The 25,623-nt window shown below is 36.6% G+C and overlaps 1 protein-coding gene across 6 annotated transcripts in view; it reads left to right on the forward strand.

The window, feature by feature from the left end:
- The window catches only part of LOC102581723 (dnaJ homolog subfamily C GRV2), a 54,079-nt gene extending 28,853 nt beyond the window's left edge, over window positions 1–25,226 (forward strand). For 4 of the 6 annotated variants that reach the window (XM_015307962.1, XM_015307964.1, XM_015307966.1 and 1 more), the window contains 11 exons: window positions 2,136–2,359; window positions 2,448–2,792; window positions 7,215–7,509; window positions 8,047–8,484; window positions 8,556–8,901; window positions 8,977–9,317; window positions 9,407–9,874; window positions 10,020–10,144; window positions 15,974–16,097; window positions 20,745–20,813; window positions 24,586–25,226. In XM_015307962.1, coding sequence (XP_015163448.1) covers window positions 2,136–2,359; window positions 2,448–2,792; window positions 7,215–7,509; window positions 8,047–8,484; window positions 8,556–8,901; window positions 8,977–9,317; window positions 9,407–9,874; window positions 10,020–10,144; window positions 15,974–16,097; window positions 20,745–20,813; window positions 24,586–24,792 — 2,982 coding nt within the window. In that variant the 3' untranslated portion in view covers window positions 24,793–25,226. Of the gene's footprint in view, window positions 1–2,135; window positions 2,360–2,447; window positions 2,793–7,214; window positions 7,510–8,046; window positions 8,485–8,555; window positions 8,902–8,976; window positions 9,318–9,406; window positions 9,875–10,019; window positions 10,149–15,973; window positions 16,098–20,744; window positions 20,814–24,585 lie in introns of those variants that run through there. The other 2 variants (XM_015307965.1, XM_015307967.1) reach the window with 2 other exon arrangements.
- The last annotated feature ends 397 nt before the right edge of the window (window positions 25,227–25,623 follow it).

A 25,623-nucleotide genomic window follows, 5' to 3' on the forward strand; every position in this document is an offset into this window, starting at 1 on the left:
GATTAATCTATTTTATGAACTGTTTTTTGAGAACGGTAACTTGAGTATTAAAGAAAAAGGCACTAGGATAGTGCCAAAACCATAAATACAGGGATATAGGACCACAGATCCAATTTTGAAATCCTAACAGTTACGGAGCACCTATCAGATGTACTAAGGATACTGCCTCTTATACAAAACGATCTTTACACCAAAAATGTAAAAGAAGAAAGCACTTCATATTAAAATTCTGTAAAGAGCTACTTCTTCCTTCAAAGATTCTTAAATTTCTTTCTTTCCAAACTGTCCACCATATACAAGCAGGAACCAATCTCCACCATTTCTTCTTTTTTTTTGGACAAAGGTAAAAGTTTTGTGTATTAATCTTCAGCACTAAAGGCTGGGATCCCAAATTTACATCATGGAGCTCCACCATTTCTTCTTATATGATCTTTGTCAATCCTCACATCATTAGCTATCTTTTGGGGTTGAGTTAGACCCAAAGATCCATTTTCTTTGCATGGTTTTAAAGTCAGGTTCCAATTTTGGGACCTGCAGGCTATGGCCCCACCTTGCTTTCGGGAGTGTAATCACTGGGGAACGTTCTAAGAAAAAGCACTGTCCCTGAGAAATATTTTGACAATGTAATGTCTGAGGTTTCCTTAGCTTCCGCGAGTATTGTGCCTAAATTAATACCATTACAAGGATCAGAACCTCGTGTGAGCAAACTCTCGTCAGAGCTTCCACACACTACTCAGTTAACTCATTTCCGAAAAAAAATATCAAATTATCTCTGGTATATCAAGGGTCGGCCCATATCAAGATCACATTGGTTGATTTCCAGAATTTTATAGCGACCCACATTGTTCTTGCCATATCCTTGCAAGTTTTCTAATAGCTTTCCGGATAATTTTTTTTAGTTTGTTCTCTTGATTACTTGTGTTGATTCTCTCGCACAATTTTGATATTATTCTTTCGTTTTCTTGAAATTTGTTGTTGGAATTCTTTTCAACCCAATAACATGTCATAAGGATTTGAGAAGTTTGGCTGCAACCTGCAAGAAAATGGACTTCAAAGGTTTCTCAATAAAGAAAATGGAATCCAAACAATGAATGGTTGAATTGTTTCTTTACTTGATCATATTTTGTTTGTTCAGTACAAGACGTTTAATCAGACATCTTCTGAGATAGCTTCTGTTGTTCTACTTGCAACAGTGTAGATTTTCCCATATTAGTTGTGCGAAGAAGTTGTTGTCTCCTTGTATGTTCTTGGACATTTTTCACCTCATGAGCTAACTTTTAAGGTTGAGTTATACCCCATACCTATTTTTTTTAAAAACAGGTTTTGTTCTATGGTGAATAATAATATATTGATTGAATTGTAGGGATGGCCTGATCTAAAGGTGTTTTATGACTAGTTTCATATGTTACAGTAGACTTCTAATCACCAGCCTTGATTTTGTAAAAATATACCTATAATTAATGAGATGGAGATCATATATATCTACGCTGAGGATATTCTGTCAAGTGAAATCTGAGCTCAAATCTATGCACATATCTTATGCATGAAACCCTGATTAGAAGTCCCTTAATGTAATCCTTCTTCACTAGTCATGCCTTTTATTATACATCCCTACATAGTGATCAATAAATCATCTCGTCGCCGTACCAAGTGTCTGATCAAGTCTTTTAAGTGACAATTCTACTTTTAAGTGATATCTCTATGAATGTTTGTTCCACCTATTAGCTTTATGATGACTTCCCAGCGACAGAGTATGTGGAATGAGTCAAGAATTCAAACAGATAATCCATATACAGGGGCTTGATTTTTCAATTCTTTCGCTCAGTAAATTTTGAGCGCGAGATAGAGCTGCTGCATAATTTGGTTTTTCCTCTAAAGAAAGGTGGAACACCCTTAAGTTTACCAGTTTTTTTAAAAAGGTGGAACACTCTTGAGGAAACCCAAAGAAGGTATGTGCAGATATTCTATGTTTGGAGGGAGTAAAATATAACTTGTAGATGAGTTTACTGCCTTCATGATTTGGTTGTTTTTTGCTTTTAGTTTTGACAATATTGTTGTTCTTACCATGTCCCTTAAATCCACATGTATATTTGCTTATCTTCTTTTCTTTCTTCTCTCTTAAACACTTTGGTCAGGCTACAATGCAAGGACTGCAAGGTCCACAGGTTTGGAGATTATTGCTTCTATTGAAGGGACAATGTATTTTGTACAGACGACATGGTGATGTATTGGAGCCATTTAAATACGCTGGTTATCCAATGTTATTAAATGCAATCACTGTGGATAAAGACGACACCAATTTCCTTTCTTCTGATCGAGCATCTCTTCTTGTTGCTGCATCTGAATTGATATGGCTAACGTGTGTTCTCTGAATATAATTGAATTTTTATTTTCTATACTACCGCTTTCAGCTATATGAAATATTTTCATGCCTTTTAATGTCTCAGGTGTGCATCTTCTTCACTAAATGGTGAAGAACTTGTAAGGGGTGGAGGAATACAACTTCTTGCAAATCTTCTGTCCCGTTGTATGTGTGTAGTTCAACCAACTACTCCTGCAAGTGAACCATCTACTGTCATTGTCACAAATGTGATGAGAACCTTTTCAGTGTTGAGTCAGTTTGAGAGTGCCAGAGCTGACATGCTTGAATTTTCTGGCTTAGTTGATGATATTGTACATTGTACCGAACTTGAGCTTGTACCAGCTGCTGTTGATGCTTCCCTCCAGACGATTGCTCATGTTTCTGTGTCCTCTGAATTTCAAGATAACTTACTTAAGGCTGGTGTTTTGTGGTACGTGAATTATTTTATTTCACCCTTCTCAGATGAACTGCATAGATTACCTGAACCACTGATTAGAATAGATGGATCATGATACTTTCTGTATAGGGTCAAAGCTGTTGTTTCTTGTGGCCATTACTTTTTGCCTAATCTTACCTCTATTGTAGCTTTTTGTTTCCACTTTCAGGATGAGCTAAACAGGTGATGCACTTGGATCTGCTTTCTGTTTTACCTTTGTTGTATAAGTTATTTTCTGTTGATATCAAAAAGGTCTTTGAAAGTTTTTTTTAGGAATCACATATTTATAAATGTCGTATAGTACTCAAGCTAACAGAATATTTTGACAATGAGTGATTTCTGTGAGGGTTACTTTCCATTTACAGAACAGGAAACTATTAGCTACTGCTCTATCTTTAGCTTTGTGAGTTAATGATAGGTTATCAATCATGCTTGCTCGCATCCTATCCGTTTCACGTAGTATGTGTCCATTTTCTGAAATAATACTTTGCTTTATTTGTATGCTTCCTAAGTATTAATTTGCTAATACCTTATACAATTAATTTTTTGCTTTAGGATCCCTTCTTTCTTTTTTGAAATGGTAAGTATTATTAATGTCAAAACTATCACTAGGAAAGTGCTGTGATTACATCCAAAACAAGAGAAGAAGAAAAATAAACTACCGGAACCCCAGAAAACTAAGCTATACAAAAGATTCGATGAACTGCAATAGGGATTTGGCATCATCTATCCATTCCACTTTACACCAAAAAGAAATCAAAAGTATACATTCAGATTTGATTTTCATTATATTGCTGTCGTTTTTGCTTCAAAACATCTTCTATTCCCTCTGCCTCTAAATGCATGCAGATGGAGTTCCAAGCCTTCTTCAGTTTCTTTATACCCTCTTTGTACCAGCATAAAAACAGATTAGCAGGTGAATTGGGCATGACCTTTTTAAGGTTCAAACATTGAAGAACATATGCCAAATCTGAGAAGTAGAAGGACAATGAAAAAAATAAATTCTCCTCCACATAGAAAGCATTGACTGACTAGTTGTATGCCTCTCTTGTGTAAATTTTAAGTTGTCTTGAGTTACACAATCTTCTTTGATGACTAGCCATGTAAAGCACATCACTTAAGCTGGTGCCTTAGAGCTCCAAACCTTCTTCCATGAGCCATAAGTTTCTTGGTTGGCTTCTTTTACTAACATGCAGTAGCATGACTTCACTGAATTGGAACCGTCTCTCTGCCCTGTCCAAATTAAATTATCTTCACTGATGTTTAAATATAGAACTGAGGAAAGAAGACCAAAGAAATCAGAATTCTGCCCATTTTCCAATCATTTAAGTTTCTTCTAAAGATGATCAAAAAGTTGCCTTCTTTACTTTGTGCTACACTGAGGTTAATGTCCACTGCTAGATTAAACAGGGAGGGGAACTTCTCTTTGAGAGGGGAGTGCCCAATCCATATATCTTGCGTGTTAGCACCCTTCTTCCATTTCCAATTTCGATACTAATGTTGGGAGGAGAAAGAGGCTATAGTGCTCTAATATTTTTGTCCAGATACCAACTCCTTGTGGGGGTGGTCAAGTTAGTGCACCACATATTCATCAAACGATATGTCTCTGTTATGATATTCCTCCATAAACCATCGACTTCAACATTAAATCTCCACAGCCATTTCATCAAAACGCTCCTATTTTGCATTCTTAGATTCTTGATACCTAGTCCACCATCTTCCTTCTTTGAAATGATAATACTCCACTTCACCAGGCTAAATGCTTCACATTCTCTGTCCATTGCCAAATTAAATGTCTCCTCATCTTGTCTAGTTTTTTTTCCAACCCCCCCTCTTGCACCTAAATGGTAATCTCAAAGAGATGGAAGAATCTGTCTGGCAGCCCAAAATTGTAGCCATAACTTGCAAATCCAGCACTTGATTAATTGGTAACAAACTATTCTTAGCCAGTTAACATGTAGACCTGACACAGCTCCCAAAAACATCTATTGACTTTCTTCTTAATCACAAAAAATGAGAGTGTCGTCAGCATTGAGAGATGTGAGATCGACAGGTTACTTTGATGTCCACTGTTCACTTTGAATCGCTTAATCCAGTTTTCAGTTACAACATACTTAAGGAGCTTGCTTAACCTTCCATTACCAACAAATATAAGAAAGGAGATATTGGATCCCCTTCTGTAAGGTCTCTTTGAGTAGGGAAGAAGCCCTGTGGAGAGCCATTGATGAGAACTGAGAATCTGACAGTACTTATTTAATACCATATCCACTTTGCAACTTACTTCCAAGCCCATATCTCTGAGGAAATTGAGTAGAAAATCCCAATTGACATGATCGTATGTTATTTTTTTGTGTCAATCTTTCACATTAATCTTGGTTTTGTCTCCCTTTTCCTGGAATCATAACATTCATTTGCAATAAGAGCTGTATCCATAATTTGTCTCCCTTTTAAGAATGCCACGTGTGTTGGGAACTAGCTTGGGCATTATCCATTGGGTTCGAAAGAACAGTGCGTCATGCGGAAGCTTATAAAAGAAACGTCTATTATTATATGATATGCAATTGGCCTACATATTTTAAAAACTAATTAAAAGCATAAAAATGTAGAGAGAAAATCTCCCCATAAACAAAAGTCTCTAAACGACTACATTGTAGATCCTATGTTCATTGCATGAGAAGAAGGGTCTTCAATTTACAGGGTTCCATACTTTTCCTGTAAGGAATGAATAACTAAGTATGGAAGAGAATTATATATTTTTTTTCAGGAAAAGTTGAAGCATTTATGGTAATACTTCTCTAACTTTTTTTCAAGAGAAAAGTTAAACTCAAATATGGTAAGAAAATCAGGGCAAAACCCTAACATTATTTTCTTCAAGTCTCTCTGTAAGTAGTTTGGTTTGACCATTATCTTGTAAAAACTTCCAATTAGATCAATGAGTCTAAAGTTTTTCAACTCTCTAGCTGCCTTCTGGGAATCAAGTAATATATAAATAGGCATTGAAGCTTTTTTCAAAATTTTCCTGTTGGCGGAAATGATCAATAACCTTCATTAAGTCTTCTTTCACTCTAGTCCAACACTTTTGGAAGAAACCCATATGGTATCCATCAGATCCTGGAGCTTATTACCAGCACATTGGTTTTATTTATTTATTTATTTATGTACCTCTCCTCTTTGAAAGGTCTTTGTAGCCATGCATTTTTCTCGTGAGAAATCTCTGTTGAATCACTCGAGAAATTTTTATTGAATCACTCATATTATGTGATGGTTTCCAAAACTTCTATTTCCGTGTATAGTTTCTCATAGAAATCACAATTTCATTTTTTAGCTCTCTGGTTCCTCAAAGGTTGTCTCTTCCACTACTACCTTGTCAATGTGATTGTATCTTTTATGGGCATTGGACATTTTCTGAAAGCATTGGTGTTTTTGCCCCATTGCTTCAGTCATAACACACTGGATATCTGTCTCCAAGATATCTCATTATCTCCTCTGCTTTGGACATGTCCTCCATTTCCATTAGAATGCTAACTTTTTCTTAACATTTCTTCTTCAGCAACTCCTTATCTTCCTTTTTTTTTTTAAAAAAAAAGTAACTCTCTATCTTCCACAATTCTGTCCATGTATTTTCCTGATTTCATAATTCTCAGCAGCCTCTTTAGACCACTCTTTCAATTTCAGTTTCAATATCTTCAGTTTTTTAGGTCGATTGAAGTCCAGACTATCTTCTTCAATAAAAAAGGACCACCAACTCTCCACCATATCACAAATCTCTCTTGTTCAAGCAACCAGTTATGAAATTTAAAATACTTGGTATTCTTTGCTTTATGATCATTTTGAGTATCAGAAAATAGCAACTATTTTGTACACATTGCATTTCTAGTTATCTAGAATATATTACTCCAATCTATTTTTATGTGGATTAGTCAATTGGTGAGGTATTGTTGTTTTTATAAATTTAAATTGGATCAAGTGTCTCGGAAAATAAAACATGAAAAATTTAAGAACTTTATTTAAAAGTCTATCTATCACATTGTTTTGATTTATTAAGTTACTTACCTAATAGATCAGAGAATCATATTTATAGAAATAAAACTAAAATTGAAATAAAAAATCATCGTCAAAAGCATGAAGTGGGGATCAGAATTGAAATAGAGGTTGCAACTCCACCCTCCAATCTATCAAAAGCCTCCCCTTCTATCTTCCTCTCCTTCTGTTCAAGGGCCCTCTCCACCCTTAAAATAAACCATGAAAATTGACCTCTAAGGTCCAACTTGTCACATTGGATGGATGCAGTAAAATCTAATGCCTGGTTTCTTGATGTTGAATTCTTTATACTTTATTTTTAAAAAACATTTAAATTCTCTAAAGTTTTCTTTTATAAGTCATTGGTATTTATTGTCTTATGCTTGTCTGCTGTAGGTACCTGTTGCCACTGTTGTTTCAGTATGATTCTACTGCAGAAGAGACAGAAAAATCTGAAGCTCATGGTGTTGGTGTTAGTGTTCAAATTGCAAAGAATATGCATGCTGTACGGTCAGCTCAGGCTTTGGCAAGACTCAGTGGTTTGGGTACTGATGAGAATCAGACACCATATAATAAGGTTGCAGCTGATGCGCTTAGCGCATTGCTGACACCAAAGCTTGCCAGTATGCTGAAAGATAAATCTCTCAAAGACTTGTTATCCAAACTAAATTTAAACTTGGAGATCCCAGAGGTGATTGCTGCAGATCTTTAAGTTCACTTGGTGGATCTTTCTGTTGCATATGCAAAACTGAGTTTTTTCTTTTACAGCTTTCCTGAGAATGGTTAAGGGTAACCTTTTTTAATTGGGGGTTGCCTCCGTTTTATTATTATTTCTCATTTGTCTAGTGCTGCAGGAGTAACAAAAACATGGTTCGCCACAAAATGTACCCAATTACTCCATACTAACAGGCAACTCGTGGGAGTTAGTCCTAATTTGACGAAGAGTATTTTCTAACCCTTAAAGGCTCTTGAGCTTTTTTCCTTTTCTTGTTTTTGTTTGACAAGACTTTTCTTGAGAAACTATCTCTGTGCATGTGAAAAATGGCCATTTAATGAATGACATCCTTTAGATGGACTTGAAATGGTATTTTTCCATATTGCACTCATAAACTCTATTGTTGATAGATTGTTTGTTTTCCTCTTTTTCCCTCTCTATTTTATTTGAGTCTGAAAATGCTCATTCTGATTTTCTCAGTCCATCTCAATTTGCCATTGCTTCTGAATGCAGATAATTTGGAACACTTCAACCCGCGCAGAACTGTTAAAGTATGTTGACAAGCAGCGTGATAGCCAGGGTCCTGATGGTTCATATGACCTGAAAGATTTGCATTCCTTCACATTTGAAGCATTGTCTAAGGAGCTTTTTGTTGGAAATGTATACTTGAGAGTGTACAATGACCAACCAGATTATGAAACTAGTGAACCTGAGGTCTTCTGTGTTGCTCTTGTTGATTTTATATCATGTCTGGTACGGAGTGATGCTGCAGTGGGAACAGATACTCCTTCAACCACTGGGACATCAGAGTTCCAAAATGATACGATTAATGAACCACATAATGAAGAGCAGCTGTCTAATGATGATTCAACTCCTTCAGATGTGAAACAGATGAAGAAAGAGGAAAATGAATTGGTTAATAAATTTCGCTTTGCTTTAACCGCACTCCAGGTACACATGGGAATCATTTGTCCCGTTTAATATGGTGATCTGATGTTTGACATATGCATTTCTTTCTTCAGAATCTCCTGACAAGCAACCCAGATTTGGCATCAGTTTTTTCTGCGAAAGAAAAATTGTTACCAATTTTTGAATGCTTTGCTGTTCCTGTTGCTTCAACAACCAATGTCCCTCAACTGTGTCTGAGTGTCCTGTCACGCTTGACAACACACGCTCCTTGCTTGGATGCAATTGTGTCTGATGGATCCAGTCTGCTTCTTCTATTGCAAATGCTTCACTCCTCTCCTAGCTGTCGCGAAGGAGCTCTCCATGTTCTGTATGCTTTAGCTAGCACACCAGAACTTGCATGGGCAGCTGCTAAGCATGGTGGAGTGGTCTACATTCTCGAACTTCTCCTGCCTTTGCAAGGTAATTTTTTTTTTCTGGCATTCTCTTCTAGATCATTATCCTAGACAGTCTAAAAATATTGAATAATGTTTGCAGAAGTTCCTCTGCAGCAAAGAGCAGCAGCTGCGTCATTGTTGGGAAAACTTGTTGGGCAACCAATGCATGGACCTAGAGTTGCTATAACTCTGGCTAGGTTTCTTCCTGATGGCTTGGTATCTGTCATCAAGGATGGTCCTGGTGAAGCTGTTGTGAGCATTCTTGAACAAACGACAGAGACTCCAGAACTCGTGTGGACTCCAGCAATGGCTGCTTCTTTGTCTGCTCAACTTGCGACCATGGCATCAGAACTGTACCGTGAACAGATGAAAGGAAGTGTTGTTGATTGGGATGTACCCGAGCAGGCAACTGGCCAACAGGAAATGAGAGATGAGCCTCAGGTATTGATTGATAAATTGCACATTTGGCACCATTTCCCAGAACTACTCTTTTTTTTTTGTTTTAATGGTGAATTTTTATGGTGATGTAGGTTGGAGGAATCTATGTTAGATTATTCTTAAAAGATCCAAAGTTTCCTCTTAGAAATCCGAAGAGGTTTTTGGAGGGTCTATTGGATCAGTATCTTTCATCAATCGCTGCGACACATTATGATGTCCAATCTGTTGACCCTGAACTTCCTCTTCTTCTATCTGCTGCTCTGGTGTCATTATTACGCGTGCACCCTACTCTTGCAGATCATGTTGGATTTTTAGGATATGTACCAAAACTTGTGTCTGCGGTGGCATATGAAGGGAGAAGAGAAACAATGGCCATCGGGGAAGTGAAAAATGTTGACTACTCCAAGGAAGAATATGAAGCTGATAGTAGCTCAAAGCAGCCCCCTTCACCAACGCTACAAGAGCGTGTGCGTCTAAGTTGTTTGCGTGTTCTGCATCAACTTGCAGGAAGTACAACGTGCGCTGAAGCTATGGCAGCTACTAGTGTTGGGACACCCCAGGTATGTGCTTTACCAAATGCATAACTTAGAATAAGTTGAGATATTTTTGTTTCTTGGTTTCTGCTGTTTAAAATACTTAAAAACAAAATACTTTGCTGCAAGGTCCTGCTTTAATTGTCATTTGTGCCTTTGGTGCGTGTTTCAGGTTGTTCCCCTTCTGATGAAAGCTATTGGATGGCAAGGTGGAAGTATTCTAGCTCTTGAAACATTAAAACGTGTAGTCGTTGCTGGAAACCGGGCTAGGGATGCGTTGGTTGCTCAGGGACTCAAGTGAGTACATAATTTAATTATGTAGAAAGTTAGTTTTCGTACAGATTAAAAATTAGTTTTCTATATGTTGGAGTTGCACTAATTGCTTTTCAGAATATAACTGAGATAATTTCTTGTCACAAATCTCACCATCAAAAAATAATAATTCTCTTTCACAGATTTTATTTGGTTCTGAAAGTAAGTTGGAGGTTTTTCTTATAGAAAGCTATAGGCAAGGTGTTGGAAATGACTGAGTCTTGATCAAGTACTGTTTTATTGAATTGTGCTTTATAATATGTTTTCATTTTTTCTTTTGGTACAATAGATCCCCAAAGGAGTTAGAGCATGTTTGGATTGACTTATTTTAAGTGCTTTTAAGCTAAAATAGCATTTAAGCACTTTGTTTGAGTAAGATAATAAAGTGCTTTTAAGCACTTGTTTTAAGCCAAAATAACAAAAATAAGCCAAAAGCCATAAGTTAGGATTCCTAGCTTATGCTTGTAAGCCCATCCAAACATGCTCTAAGTGATGCATAGTCCACCAGGTGCAGCTTTGAACCAATGCTATTGTTAGGTTTGGCCAAAAGAAGGTAGAGGAGTGAACAGTTAGTTTTCGTACTTAGGCTTGACAGATTAAAAATTAGTCTTCTATATCTTGGAGTTGCACTAATTGCTAAATTTTGTACTTATGCTTGTACAGATTAGAAATTAGTTTTCTATATCTTGGAGTTGCACTAATTGCTTTCCAGAATATAATTATGGTAATTTCTTGTCACAAATTTCACCTATAAAAAATGAACTTTTTGTCACAGATTCTGTTTGGTTCTGAAAAGTAAGTTGGACGACGTGTTTCTCATATGATGCTAATTGGCAATGTGTTGCAAATGATTGAGTCTTGATCTAGTACTATTTTATGAAAATTTGCTTTCTGACATGTTGTCGTAAATTTTTCTTTACCAGTTTAAAAGAAAAGATATGTTGTCGTCATATTTTCTTTTGTTACAATAGATCCCTAAAGGAGTAAGTGATACATAGTCACCGGGTGCAGCTTTGAACGAATGCTATTGGCAAGTTTATCCATGTTAGAATATGAATAGGAACAATAATAGTATATACAATCCTACTTAGAATAGGAATATGAATAGGAATAGTATAGAGAATCCTATTTGGAAAAGGATTATAATATAGTGTCCTAGTTGGAAAAGGAGTCTAATGTAGTGTCCATAAATAGGGTCTCAATGTAGTAATATAGGTACACAATTCAATAATATTCTTTTCCAATATTTCTCACATGGTATCAGAGCCTCTACGATCTTGGTAGAGAATCAAAGAGCTTCCACTGTCAGCGGGTGGCTAGTACCCATATATGCCACTCGTCTGGCCAACAATTATGTTAGCAAAAGTAGCGTCACCGTGTATCTTTCTGGTGACGATGACTACTTTCCCATATTTGATTTGTGTAGCAGTGTACATCATTCGGGTAACTACTTTCTCATATCTTATTTGTGTAGCGCCGTGCCATCTTTCCGGTGATTACTTCCTCATATCTGATTAGTGTAGCACCATGCCGTCTTTCCGATGACTACTTTTTCATATCTAATTGGTGTAACACTGTTCTTTTCGGTGACTATGTTCTTATTTGTGTAGGGTTGTGCCATCATTTTGACCCTACCCTTATAATTTCTATTTTTCTATAGGATCGTGCCATCATTCCGTTCCTTGCATAAATAATTTCTGTTTTGCAATAGGGTTGTGCCATCATTCTGACCCTACCCATAGTTCTCTTTCTCTGTAGGGTCGTGCCATCATTCCGACCCTACCCATATAATTTTATTTCTCAGATTGTGACCACTTTCAACCATCAAATCTAGTACTCCGACGCATGAACATGTTTCAGCCAATTTTTCAGTGACTTTCTTGTTTAATGTCGACTCATCTACTGATTTTAAAACGGTCCATATATTTTTTTATACCATATTTTGAGCACTTTCCGATGTCCGATGCCTTGTGGATAAGTCTATATGGAGCAACTACCTAATTTTGTTGCTCCGGGGAAGTTAAGTAGCCTTGTATTTCGATTACGTAAGTCACTCTATGGTCTGAAACAATCTTCTCAAGCGTGGTTTGGGAAGTTAAACACTTTAGTTTAGGAATTTATCACTCTGTATTTTATCGACATTATGCATCAAATCTAGTATTTCATGAGAAGACTAAGCCCATTGGGATTGACTGCCAATTTTGTGAAGTTGAGTGATCAACTTGCCAATATTTCACCAATCCCCTCGTCGGTCCTTATATTAATTACATTTGCATCAAGCTAGGTACATATGACTTGTATGCACTAGCTTGAGGGAAAGTGTTAGAATATGAATAAGAACAATAATAGTATATGCAATCTTACGTATAATAGGAATATGAATAGGAATAGTATATAGAATCCTATTTGGAAAATAATTATAATAGTGTCCTAGTTAGAATAGGAGTCTAATGCAGTGTCTATAAATAGGGTCTCAATGTAATAATGTGGATACACAATTCAATAATATTCTTTTCCAATATTTCTCACAAGCCAAAAGAAGGTAGATGAGTGAACCTATTTTAAATTATCTTTCATCATAAGTTTCATATGCAATGGTGAGATAGTAGGTTCTACCTTGAAATTCGATAAGGTGAACCAAGCGAGGACTAGGCTAGTAGGACTCTCAATTCCTTTATGGTCTCAGAAGGTGTTCAGAGAAGTCGGTGATCATTGCGGTGCCTGGTAGAAACAAAGGAGAGGAGACGGAACTTAGAGGTTAAAGGTGAGAGGGGATGGAGATTCAGTTTCGGAAGTGGTGACAGTGGAATTTGAAGGGATTATTTTCTCTATTTAAGTGGTGTGAGCCGCACATGAGAACCAGTGCCGTATCAGATGGACTCTTTGGACTGTAGGCTATTTCAAATGCTAAAATACTTGAACTCACACGTGGCTCATCATGTGAGAAGACGGTTTCAACAGTGACCACAATACAGGAAATAGGACTGGGTATTAGTAAGAAGGAACACTTTTGCCCAATGCATTTCGGAAGATATGACACTGAAGGAGTTAATACTAGAGCCTAGACTTGATCATTTTAATGAAGAGTTAGCGGCTAACTCTTTCTCACCTCTTCTGAGAGTACAAGTAGAGAACTATGATGGAGAACCTATTATGAAAGAGGGAAGGAAATATAAGATGAAAAGGAAGTGAAAGATTGAGATTTTGATACACCAATTTGGGTGTGTCAAAACATCATCAAATTAAGCAATGTATTTGGGGTGAACTTTTATGGTTGCGAGAAAGAACAAAGTAAAACATGATTTGATAACTGCTCATGGGATATGGAATGTCTCTTCTCATGTCTTACCAGTGTTTTGGAAGGCGCAAGGCATCAAACCACGACAAGGGCCTGCTTCACTAAGGCGAGAGGTGAGCTTTTTGAAGTGAAGCACCAATTAATACAAAAAAGATAAAATAATAAATTTACATATATGGATTACCAAAACCTCAATGGCAATAACATATTAGCAAATATTTCAACAAAAACCACTACCACTAGATGATGCCATTGAAATTTACTGTTTAAAGGCAAAAAGAGTTGATGTATAAATTATTATGCAACAAAAACTGAATTGAAAAGAACAATGAAAATAAAAAAACTGAATTAAAAAGAACAATGAAAATTAAAAAAACTGAACAGAAAAAGGAAGAAACAGAGGTTCTGTTCTGCCTGAAAAAGAGAAGAAAACAGAGGTTCTGTCGGCCGGGAAAAGAGAAAGAAAAGGAAGAAGTAGAAGAAAAAAGAAAGAAAGAAAAGAAAGAAGTAGAAGAAAGAAAGAAAAGAAAATTCCTGAAGGAAGAAGGGCTGCAACTGTAATGGAGAAAAAACATAAGAGCTGTGTGACAGGGTCTGACCAAAAATCCTAAATTAAGTTGTGATTTTTAAGTCCTGTTATTTGAAAAGAAAAGTGTCGCGTCAAGTTGCATCAGCGCCTCAGTGGTGCCTCGTCGCCTTTCTCGCCTCAATCCAGAAAAGCGATAATCTCATGCTTCGCCACGCCTCACACCTTTCAAAACAGTGTTTTACCCCGTCCTCTGGAGCACTAGTCTCACGGTTACAGACTTATCACAGTCTATGGACTACGTATGTTGCCCGGGTCTCTGTAATTCTGGCACTACTACTGGCTGATGACATCATCATGGTCAGGCAATGTATGCTCTACTGTTGTAATGATAAGGCATGCTAAAAAACTAATCAATTATCACAGAAGATGCAACATAACTTTTGAGAACTGAATGAATGACAAGACAAGCTAAACATTATCATGGGAAGATTCAATAAACTTCATAAACTAAACGAACGATAAATCATGTGAAACAGCTAAGCAATAACATAATAACACTGAATCTCCTTGGAGATTCAAATCGTGTGAAAACACACCCTAGGACCCCACTTAGTGGGATTTCACCGGGTATGTTGTTGTTGTAAGCAACACATATAACATGCTTTGCAGGAAAAGCAAGCAAACTTAGAGTTGAAGTCTAACTTGCCTCGGAAACGGCAACCCTTACTTCACTTGAAATGCTCAAACTGATCTAATTGATCTCCAATGGCCTCCATCTATTCAAAATCATGCTCAGAGCGATCAAAAACCTCGGAATAGCCATTTTCGGGATCCTGGTCGATGTCAAAGTTTGATAGATCAGGTCTACTTAAGGTCAACCTGCACTGAATCTGCCCAAACAGTCCAACAGGTTGTCCTCACCTTGAGGAGTCCAAATCTATGCTCAAAGTCGAATCTTGAAGAGAAACTATGCATATACAAAGGTTTGATTCATTTTTCAATACCAGGTTAAGAGGGTGTTTGGATTGGCTTAAAAGTGGGTCAAATCCACTTTTAAGTCAGTTTTTGACTTCCAAAAGTGTTTGGCAAAAATAAAAATAACTTAAAATAAGTCAAAAAATGACTTAAAATAAGTTAGGAAGTGTTTGGTAAGGTTAAAAATAACTTAAAATAAGTTTAAAATGACTTAAAATAAGTTAAAAAACCAAAAGTAAGCCTCCCCTATTTTTTATTTTTTGACGTAAAAGTCATTTAAGTTTAACTTTTTATTTTTGACTTAAAAGCTACTTTTTTTAAAGTCAATCCAAATGGACTCACCACCTGATCAACAGACTCAGAATTTGATAAGTTTTATGTTCCTGCAAAGCCCATGACTCTAGGATTCCTAATCCATAATCAAAATCTTATTTTGATTGGAAATCGATGGTCAATTGAGAATTATACCCAAATCTATCCCCAAGGCAAGAAACCTATTTTGGTGTAGAATTCATGATCCAAACATGTTATAAGGATCAAAGAAGGTCTGAAAATGTTACCTCAATGTTCTTCCTTGATCCCCAATGTTTGTCACCTTTACTCCCCAAGTTATGCTCTAAAAATCACCTAGTGTGTTTGCCTCTGCTATGATTTGAACCTAAGACCTCATGGTTTCAACTCACTCCATTGGCTAAGTGGTTACACTGTTGGGTGCAAGATTAGCAAACTCTGAACTGTCCTTGGTGGTATTTTTATGGTTTGCTTGGCACTTAAAAAGTATTCTCAGTTTATCTTTTAGAAACTGCCCTTAGTATATACTTTTATGGTTTGCTTGGCACTTAAAAAGTATCCTCTGTTTATCTTTTGGAAATTGTGTGGGTGTTATGTTTTCTTTTTTATCATAGATTTCCAACAAAATTAACGAATTTATTCAGTCTGAAAAGGATATTCTTTGTACCCTTCCTTCTTCCTCACTATCTTACCTACACTCAAATTGCTTTCTTTTATATAGGGTTGGACTTGTTGAAGTACTCCTGGGCCTTCTTGATTGGAGGGCCGGAGGAAGAAATGGACTTCACTCCCAGATGCAGTGGAATGAGTCTGAAGCATCCATTGGCAGGGTGCTTGCAGTTGAGGTCAGTGTGTCTTATTACTGTTACTTGATTTGCATGATCTGTAGTCTACTTTATCTTGTTTTAAGTATCTGGTGGTACTTCCTGTGTCATCTCATAACAGGCAATGACCGGTGCGTGATGATTCTGTCCGTTTTGGTTCATGCTTTGTAAGCCTGTAAAAGTCAATTAATGATATGATCACTGTAGAATGAACTTCTTAGTTGGTTTTCCTAAATAAAGTTCTTGCATTTGAGAAAGCCTTTCTTAGGACTTTAAAATCTTTCACTATTGCAGCGTTTCTGAGAGCGTGAAGCGACAAGGCCTCACTTTGCTTAAAGCATGAAAGCAAATCACTTCTTCCTCAAAGTGAAGTGCAATTTTTTAGGGCTCATTGGGAAGAAAGATTACGTGCGGCCTTTTTTTTTTAATTATTTCCCAGAGACAATACATAACAAATGTTCAATTTAAAAACTAAAAAATAGACTGTACAAAATTTTCCATAGGACAATTAAAATCAAAACTAAACCATAAATAGATCAACATCCTATTCTTCTACAAGATTGTCAATATATCTAATTCTATCATCATCATCATTATATTTCTCCTCGTTTTTTTCATCAATTAAGGATAAACTCATAACTACTTCTTTTCTCCTCCTATGTGAGCTTGAACATGATGTACTCCCTCTTAAACCATAAAAGCTCTCCCCAGTTCCACTTGCCTGCGCAACATCAACCCTAGTGAAATTAGAATCCCCATCAAATACTTATTCATCTGCATGAGTTTCAGGGACTCCAATTAGCCATTCATTAGCCTCACCAATATTATCCAAACAAATTGGATCAATGACATTGCGAGTGTTGTTACGGCGCCTCAATATTCTATTGTATTATATTAAAAATGAACACTTGATCATTGCGGCTCTTTAGGGTGAATCTATTCTTCTTCTTGTTATGAATCTGCAATGAAGTTGTGGCAAGTAATTAGTAGGAGTTAGAACAATTGAGATATAATTTAGTTGTCATTACTAAATTTTTCTTCTTACATGTTCAAACATACTCCAATTCTCTCACATCTTCATGAGCTACAAGTTAGACATCAAACTTTGATGGCAAACTTTTGTAACTTTGGAGTGGAGCAACCATAATGCTTCCATTATTCAACTGTAGAAGTAGAAGTGTAGAACAAATATTCGAAAGTCAATAAGTATTAAGAAATAACTTTAGAGCTATAAAGAAATATAGAAGCACTTTACCACCTGGTGATCTTATCTTTCTGCTATTAGACACCCAAAAAGGCCCTTGGCATTCGCGTCAGTACTAAATTGATTTGTAATTTTATCTTATTCAGAAGCACCAGGGATCAACTTCTCGATACAATCATATAATTTCTTCCACACTTCTTCATCTAGTAAATCCTTCACTTAGTTATCATAAAACAGTTCCTGGTAGGAGGTGGCAAGTTCAAATCCCACCAGAGACAAAAACACCAATTGATTTTTTCCAATATGTTCTACCCTTAATGGATAGAGGTACTTTCTACCTGTTGCTAGTGGGAGTTGGGAGGTATCCCGTGGAATTAGTCAAGGTGTGCACAAGCCTGCCAGACACCAAGGCTATAAAAAAACAGTTCCTGGTTTAGAACATTCCTAGCTACATGCAAAGATTGGTGAAGTTGATCCGACCACCTCTTTATATTTCAGCTCGTCATTAAACGACTCTTGAATTTCCTTGTTAGCCCTACCCATAGCTTCATAAATGTAGCCAAGTGGTGGTTTTTGCCTATGTTGCGCGGACTCTTCATATTTGTAGGCGAACCCGTCTCGACGCGATACTGGTGCGGGTGCGGGTGCGGGGTGCGTGTCGGATTCGGTCAATCCGATCCGGACACTTTGACCGAAGCCGAGAAAAGATTTAGGGATGAAAAAATCAGTTTTCGGCGACGTAAAGAGGACAAAGCTTGAAAAAGTACAGAAAATAGAAGAAAGAAGAGAAAATCAGTTTCCGGCTCCGGCGACGGCGACGCGATAAAGAAGACAAAGTTGAAAAAGTAAAGAGAAGAGAAGAAAGAAAGAGTTTTTTCTTCAAAAAGTAAAGGAAATAGAGTCTTTTTTTAAATCTTTCTTAAAAATATATGTACACAATACATATACCCTTGAGAAAAGAAAGATCAAAAAGTCTTCAAGTAAAGTGGTGTCAGAAAAAAAAACATCCCATCAGCCGTTAAAATAATGATGGAGATATCTAAAAAAATTTAACTTTATATTTTTTATTTAATTGTTTAGCATTCAGTTTTTGAATTTTAAAATTTTAATTGTCAAAATAAAATTTTAATTTAAAGAAAATAAGATATTTATTTAACGTAAACTAAACAATAGTTAGTGTTTTTTTTTTTAAAAAGAAATAATTTTAATTTAAAAGTTTTTCAATTTGTTTAGAAGTATGAGTTAGAAGTAGGAGTGTAATGGGAAATATTAAAACTCCCCTATTTAGTTGGATAATTACTTCTTTTTTTTTCAAAATAACGATCAAAATGTCCTATTTAGGTGGTTGTTTTCTATATTATTATTATAATTGTTGTTGTTGGTGTTGTTGCTGTTGTTATTATTATTATTTTTATTAAATTTTAAGAATGGAAGATTGAATTCTACAAAATACATGAAAGTTTATCACAACATATCTTTCAAATTTAGAATATCTTCATAACTATATTTTTATAATATTGAAAATTTTTAGCCGTATCCCCGCACCCGTATCCATACTCGGATTCGCACCCACGAATCTTAAAATTTGGATTTTGCCGAATCCGACTCTCGGACTCGCATCCGTCTCGGATACCTGCACCCGAGTCCGAGCAACTTAGGTTTTTGCTCCCCATCCACCAAACAAAATGAAGGTACTTTAATAGAAGAACCACTTATTTTGAAAGCATGAACAATATTATTTCAAAAGGTTCTTCGTCATGTTTGATAATAAAGATGTTTGAACAATGTAAGAATGCACTCTAACTGCCCGAGTGGAATCTGTATTGAAGGGTATTTCCTTGAAAATGTCACTGAACATCAAATTTATAAAATGAACTCCATAAATATGCAGGTACACTCCCTTCAACATATCACTCGCTTTAGCATTTTCCCTAGCATTCTCTGTAATAACCTTAAGAATGTTCTTTGCTCTAATTTTCTCTGTAGTATTCTCAAACAAGGAGATCATTTTGAGGGAATCTGTAGAAAAGTCACTAACATCAATTTATTCAAGAAACAAATTACTTTTTGGAGAATTTACCAACGCATTGACGATCATTTTTTTATTTCTTGCTGTCCACTTATCCATCATATGGAACATCCATATTTGTTCCATTCTACTTTATGATCTTCCACAATTTCATTTTTTGTATCTTCCACTTCTTTAGCTATAAGTACCTCTAACTTCATGATAAGCAGTGGGCTTCATTCTTGGACCAAACTGGCCTATAGCCTCAATGAAGGCTCCAAAGGCGTCGGTTTGATTGACACAATTGAAGGGGAGCCCTGCCTCATACATTTATCTTATAACTGCACGATCCCTTCAATCTCCTTGGCAACATTTTGAGGATTACCACTTTTCTTTGCCCCATGTCCTGGATTTGTGGGAAATAACAATATATAGGACCTTTAGTCTTACTGGTAGATCCACAACTTGAAGACAATTTTTGCTCCCTTCCTCATTTTTTAGGAAGCAACAACTTATTAGCTTCACCATTTTCCATTTTACCATCCTCATCATCAAAACTGTGCACTTGTTGATGTTGCATTTGAATTTTTCACTCAATATGTCTATCCATGAACTTTTTCAAGTCTTCCTTCCCATGTGCCTGGCATTTTGGATAAGCTGTGACATTGGGGTTACTACTGATGACATGAATTTATTGATGATTAATTCCCCCTTTTAAAATCTTGGTACAAAAGAGACATCTAACTGAGATCTTCTTGGTCTCGCTCACTTCATGTACATATGTCCAAGCTGGGTCTTTCTTTTGATCTTGTGATGCCATTTACAATTTGTTAAGAGCAAAAGAACTAAAATTTTCAGCTAGTTTAATTGAAAAAAATCCACTGAAAATCGACTTCGTGAAAGAATTAAAATGCAGCTATATCAATTCAGTCTGTTAAAATTTAAGAGCAACAAAAGATTAAAACACAGATGAAGAAGAAGAAGAAAAACAAAAAAAATGACAAGGAAGAATAAAAAAGAACACCTCAGCAGCTTGAGGATTCTTTTGTTGAGAAAAAAGCAGCAGCAGCTTGAGGAGTTTTTAGCAGAAAAACAAGTGGCTGAAGAAAAAATGGTGCAGCAGCATTTACAGATTGGATAGGTTCATCCTCTGTAAATGTTGCTGGTCAAAACTGTAAATGTACCCTTGAAGTGAGTACCTGTCGCCTCGTGTTCTCACTTTATGCGATTAAACGACGACTTCCTATAACACTTCACTATTGCCTATGGACTTGTTGACTGTACATTAGTGGAGAAATATATTCTGTGTATAGTGCACTTGCTATTGAAATGTTGAGTATCTGAAGAATTTTATTGCTGTGAAGGCATGTTTAACCATCCCCACTCTTTGCATGTTTTTGCCAGTTGTATATTTCGTGATATCCATTACTAACTAGTGTTAAAAATACTTGTCCAGGTTTTGCATGCTTTTGCCGCAGAAGGGGCCCATTGTACTAAAGTTCGTGAGATACTAAATGCTTCCGATGTAAGTTCCAAACACGTAAACAATTTGTGCTTGTCATTCCAGTTTGTTATTGTTCACAACTTTTTCAAAATTCTGAGGCTTTCCCCCATGTACTGAACTCAATTCTTTAGTTCTGGATGTTACTCTGCAATTGTTAAGAATGAATAAATTTATCTAGAATTAGAGGAAAAGAGCAGAAATTGACTTGTTGCTAAAAGGTTAATTTAGAATCGTTTGGAACATGCTTGTGCATACCTAATAAATCTTTGGCTCGCAATCTTAAGGTTCGTTTGGACTTTTAAGTGCAAAATAAAGAGCAAAAAACTCTTTAAGGTTCGTTGGGACTTTAAGTGCAAAATAAAGTGTGGACTTAAATGAAAAAGGTTATACGGAGGAAAATACAAATATATATGTTTAGTCCAAGACTAACAATTTATAAGCATGAATGACAAATATGAACAATGAAATTGAAAAATAACTACAATAAAGTGAACTATCAATTGATAAGTGTCGTCTCTTTAAAAGAGGTTCATTGGCAAGGAAGAGTATGTCTTAGAACCTTGATGACGACACCGAAGTGCACATTAATCTAGGTGAAGAGCTCAACACTTTTTGAGCCTCTTTTCAGGGCATACGTGTGCCTTTGACAACACTGGTTTTGAGTCATTTATGCATTTCATCAAGCAGTGTGCATCATTTCCCATCGTTCATCAATGGTGTTTCTTTTTTTCTTTTGAGAAAGATCAATGGTGTTTCTTTCATCCAACAACTTTCCTATATGCCGACAATGGCACTACAATCATGCTTAGGTTCTACTTCTTTCAACACATACATGTCCAACAATTAACTCCCAATCAACCTATCCACTATTAAATCACTCCCCCAATCTCTACAACATTCATCAATTTCAATCCAAGAACTTTTGGCTTCCAATCACCATCACATAAATCTCTACATTTAAATAGTAATCACAATATCATGCATCTGAGATTAGGGGTGTAGGCTTACCTCTAGAAGAAATCCTAGCCAAATCCTTCACTTGAGTTCTTGAGAAGATTTTAAAATTTTTTATGGGTTCCAGGAGTAGGAGGTGTTAATAAACGTGGGAGGAGTTGGAGGTATAGAGAGGGGAGAGAACCTTCAAAGACGTGACCAAAACATATGCCCTTTGTCTCTCTTCGCAACCGTAAAAATACTAGGGGTCAACCATGGAGCCAACCTATGGCCATGGTTAGGGCTTGTCCTTGAGCCTTGAATCCAACATACTGGACTTGGTCACAGCAGGGGACTCTCTGGGAACAAGCAGGGCATTTTGGCACGATTGGAACCGTTGGCCACGGTAGTTGGCTGTTTTGCTACGTCCCCCTGGAATGATCATAACTCCTTGTAGGAAGGTCCAAATGGTAAACAGTTTGGAGCGTTGGAAACTAGACTGGAGGACCTTTCATTTGATAGGTAATTCACCACATAAAACTTTATATTCTGGAGTTGTAAGCTTGTTTGAAGTTGGACCTTGTTTGAGGTTATTTGAGATATTAGTCTGTGGCGTATCTTCCAACCCAACATTGTGCTAGAGCTTTCATTAGACCTGTAAATCACTTCCAACACACCTCCTACACCTAATGTCATGACCATGTGATATGGTACTAGTCTGTAGCCTCCTTTTGTACGCTAAAGCATTACTTCTAGTTGTTGTTGCACTTTAAAGCCTTAAATCATTTTGCGCTTTTATCCGTTGTCCAAAGTACATCCATGCCCGTCCTAGTCCGTTTAATTACTTTTTGACTTTAAAATCCTTGGGTGTTTGTGGTTTGCATTTCGATACTTTTCAGCTTAGAATTTACAGGGTCTTACATTATCCCTCTCCTTGTTGGGCCTGAGATTGAGTTACATGTGGAAATAGTGCGGGGAGCCATTTTTTGGCCTGGTATTTAGCGTTTAGCCCATGTTTTTAGTATTGAGCAAAAATAATCAGTTTTTATTTATAATGAATATTGAAGACCGTTTTACCCTTTTCATAACAAAAATCCTTCGTTACTTCTCTTTTTTTCATCTACCTGTCCCTCACAGAGTCACACACACACACACACACTCTACCTTGTTTTCTTTGACACATTATATATACACACAAACAACTCATTCCATTGGAATATTGGGGAAATTATCAAAAGCATAGACGCATGCATTCTACCAGAGAAAATACCTAACCAACCCGAATCCAGTTTTCATTCATATCCATTGATCATTTTCTCTAGCAAAACTTATCACTACTCCTACGTAGAACCATTGTTTCCATATTACCCTCTTCCCCTTCTGGATTGCAAAAGACAGTTGCATCGTCATCCACACCAGCCCATCTGGGTTCGTGGCTACATAGAAAATGTCGAATTTGAATTACTATTTTGTCATAATTTATGGTATGTCTAACTAATACATGTGTGGTGGTAATTCACATAATAATGAATATTGCAGTCTTGTAATTAGAATTCAAAGATTCAAAATTGTCCTGAAGGTAGAGGTGCGCAAACACCACGGTTATCAATAATAACAATAATGATAATAAAAATTGTGACCCTTCGGGGTGGCCCAGTGGTTTGGGCTTGGAACTTCCATGTTGGAGGTCTCAAGTTTGAAACTCCTTGCCGGCGAAAGCAAGGGGTTTGCCTTCTGGGTCGAGCTCGTCACACCAGGTTTGCCTAGTGCGGGTTACCTCTTCTATGTGGCTTGCAAGCTATTGCATAGGAGTGGGGTCTTACCCCGTGCGCACCCAAAGGGTAGCGGCTGCAGGTTTCCCTTGTCATCAAAAAATAATAATTGTGTCCTGAAGCTAGAATTTCACAACTCAAAATTCAGGACATCATGTCCTAAAGTTTGAAAGTCACAGCTCAAAATTTAGGACTTGATGTTATGAAGTCCAAATTTCGCGGTTCAAACTTACGGATACTATGAAGAAATTTATGAACTGATATCAGTTGAGACCTTTGTGATCTTGGCAATCTACTCTTTTTCCTTTTGTAAAAGTATCCAACAGTTCGAACTGAGTGTCCTAAGGTTGACATGTAACAGTCCAAACTTCAGGACATAGTGTCATGTTCACTCGTGAAAATGCAAACTATTTCCAGAAGTTAACTATGCAAATTTCAGGACATTGTATCCTGAAATTCATTTGTGATAATGCAAACCATATCCTGAAGTTTGCGTCCTTGTGGTGTAAATTTCAGAACTTTGACTTTTTTCAACTTTTACTCAGGTATTATCCAAACATCTTAGTCATTTGCTCATGAGTACAAACCACGTCCAAGAGTCTCGTGTTTCATTTCTTTTTACTGATAATCTAATACAAAGATTGTGCAAAAAGGTTCTTGTATGTATATAATTGTTTGATATAAAGAAAAAAAATGCTGAAAGCAAGGAAGAAAAACACTGAGTGAAGTCGTTTCTTTTGAGAATTTGAATCAGTAGAAGAAATAAGTCATTTATCCTAGTTATAGACATTTATTAGAAGCAGGTGGCTGAAGAAGAGAGGAAGAAGAAAAGCAGTACTATTGTTTGGTGGGATAACTTTGTCAACATATAATTTACTAACAAAACACTTGGCCATTTTGAAAGTACTTAAAAAACGGCTGAAATTTAAGGAGTGGTGTTAAAAGTGGCTGTTTGTGCACTTTGCCTGAGTTACATGTAGTCGGGACCAACTCTTACTATCATAAGAAGTGTTAAGAGATTGTTGTAAGTGAGAGGTCGTAAGTTGGATCTAATGAAGCCAAGTTTGTGATCAAACTTAAACTTGCAGGTTTGGAGTGCTTATAAAGATCAGAGACATGATTTATTTCTCCCTTCAAATGCCCAATCTGCAGCTGCTGGAGTTGCTGGTTTGATTGAAAATTCTTCATCCAGGTTGACATATGCACTGACAGCTCCTCCAGCACAAATTGGTCTAGCTAAACCTCCTGTCGTGACAACATCTGAATCGAATGGCAAGCAGGATCAAGTTTCATAAGATGAAAAGTTAGCCATGATACATACGTCTGCTGAAATGTTTCAGCCAAAAAATTATGCTGCTCCTCTTGTGGGCACTTGGAAGGCATGCATTGTCCTTCCATGGACAGAATTTTTTATTTTCAAAAAAGAGCTTCATCATGTGATCCCCCCCCGGCCTTTGTTCTTCATCTTGTGTACAGTTTCTTCACCCCTTCTAGCTTGCTCTTATTTTGATGTCGTGGAATTACGGAAGAGGTCAAATTAAAAGCAGGAGTACATGATTATCCAATGTATAAGACTAGCAAAACTTCCTGTAAATTTCTTATAGTACTAGTAGAGTTCATTTTGGTGAGTTTTTGTGCTTCTCAATTGTTTTACAACTGAGCTGATTCACAGAGCTTTTCAAATTAAACATGAAATTTATGCCTTCCGCTGAGTTGCCATCGTTGTAAATAACTCCCCCAACTTCATATTGGAGTTTTTTATTTTTTAGTGAGATAATTGTTGCTCTACGTTATTTTGTATTGATTACCTTTGCAAAATAACATCTAATGGAGTTGGATGAATCCAAAACCCTTGATTAACAACTCTACCGTGGATTGCAGGATAAATTCATGGGAGTCCAAAAACCTAGACACATTATACAATGTTTGAATTTTAGTCTTTTCTTACATTCTCCAAGAATGGGAGTATGTTAAAGTGTGTGTTTGCTTGTACTCTATTCCCTTTTTTCATAGTATATCAGGTCGAGACAACCTCGATTTTATTTTTCAAAGTATAAAATCCCGACAGATGTACCCTATGTGACCTTTGTTACACTGGCAATGCTTTATGGCTGAACTCACCATAC

Source organism: Solanum tuberosum, unplaced genomic scaffold (assembly GCF_000226075.1).
Source record: "Solanum tuberosum cultivar DM 1-3 516 R44 unplaced genomic scaffold, SolTub_3.0 scf00070, whole genome shotgun sequence".
NCBI lineage: Eukaryota > Viridiplantae > Streptophyta > Magnoliopsida > Solanales > Solanaceae > Solanum > Solanum tuberosum.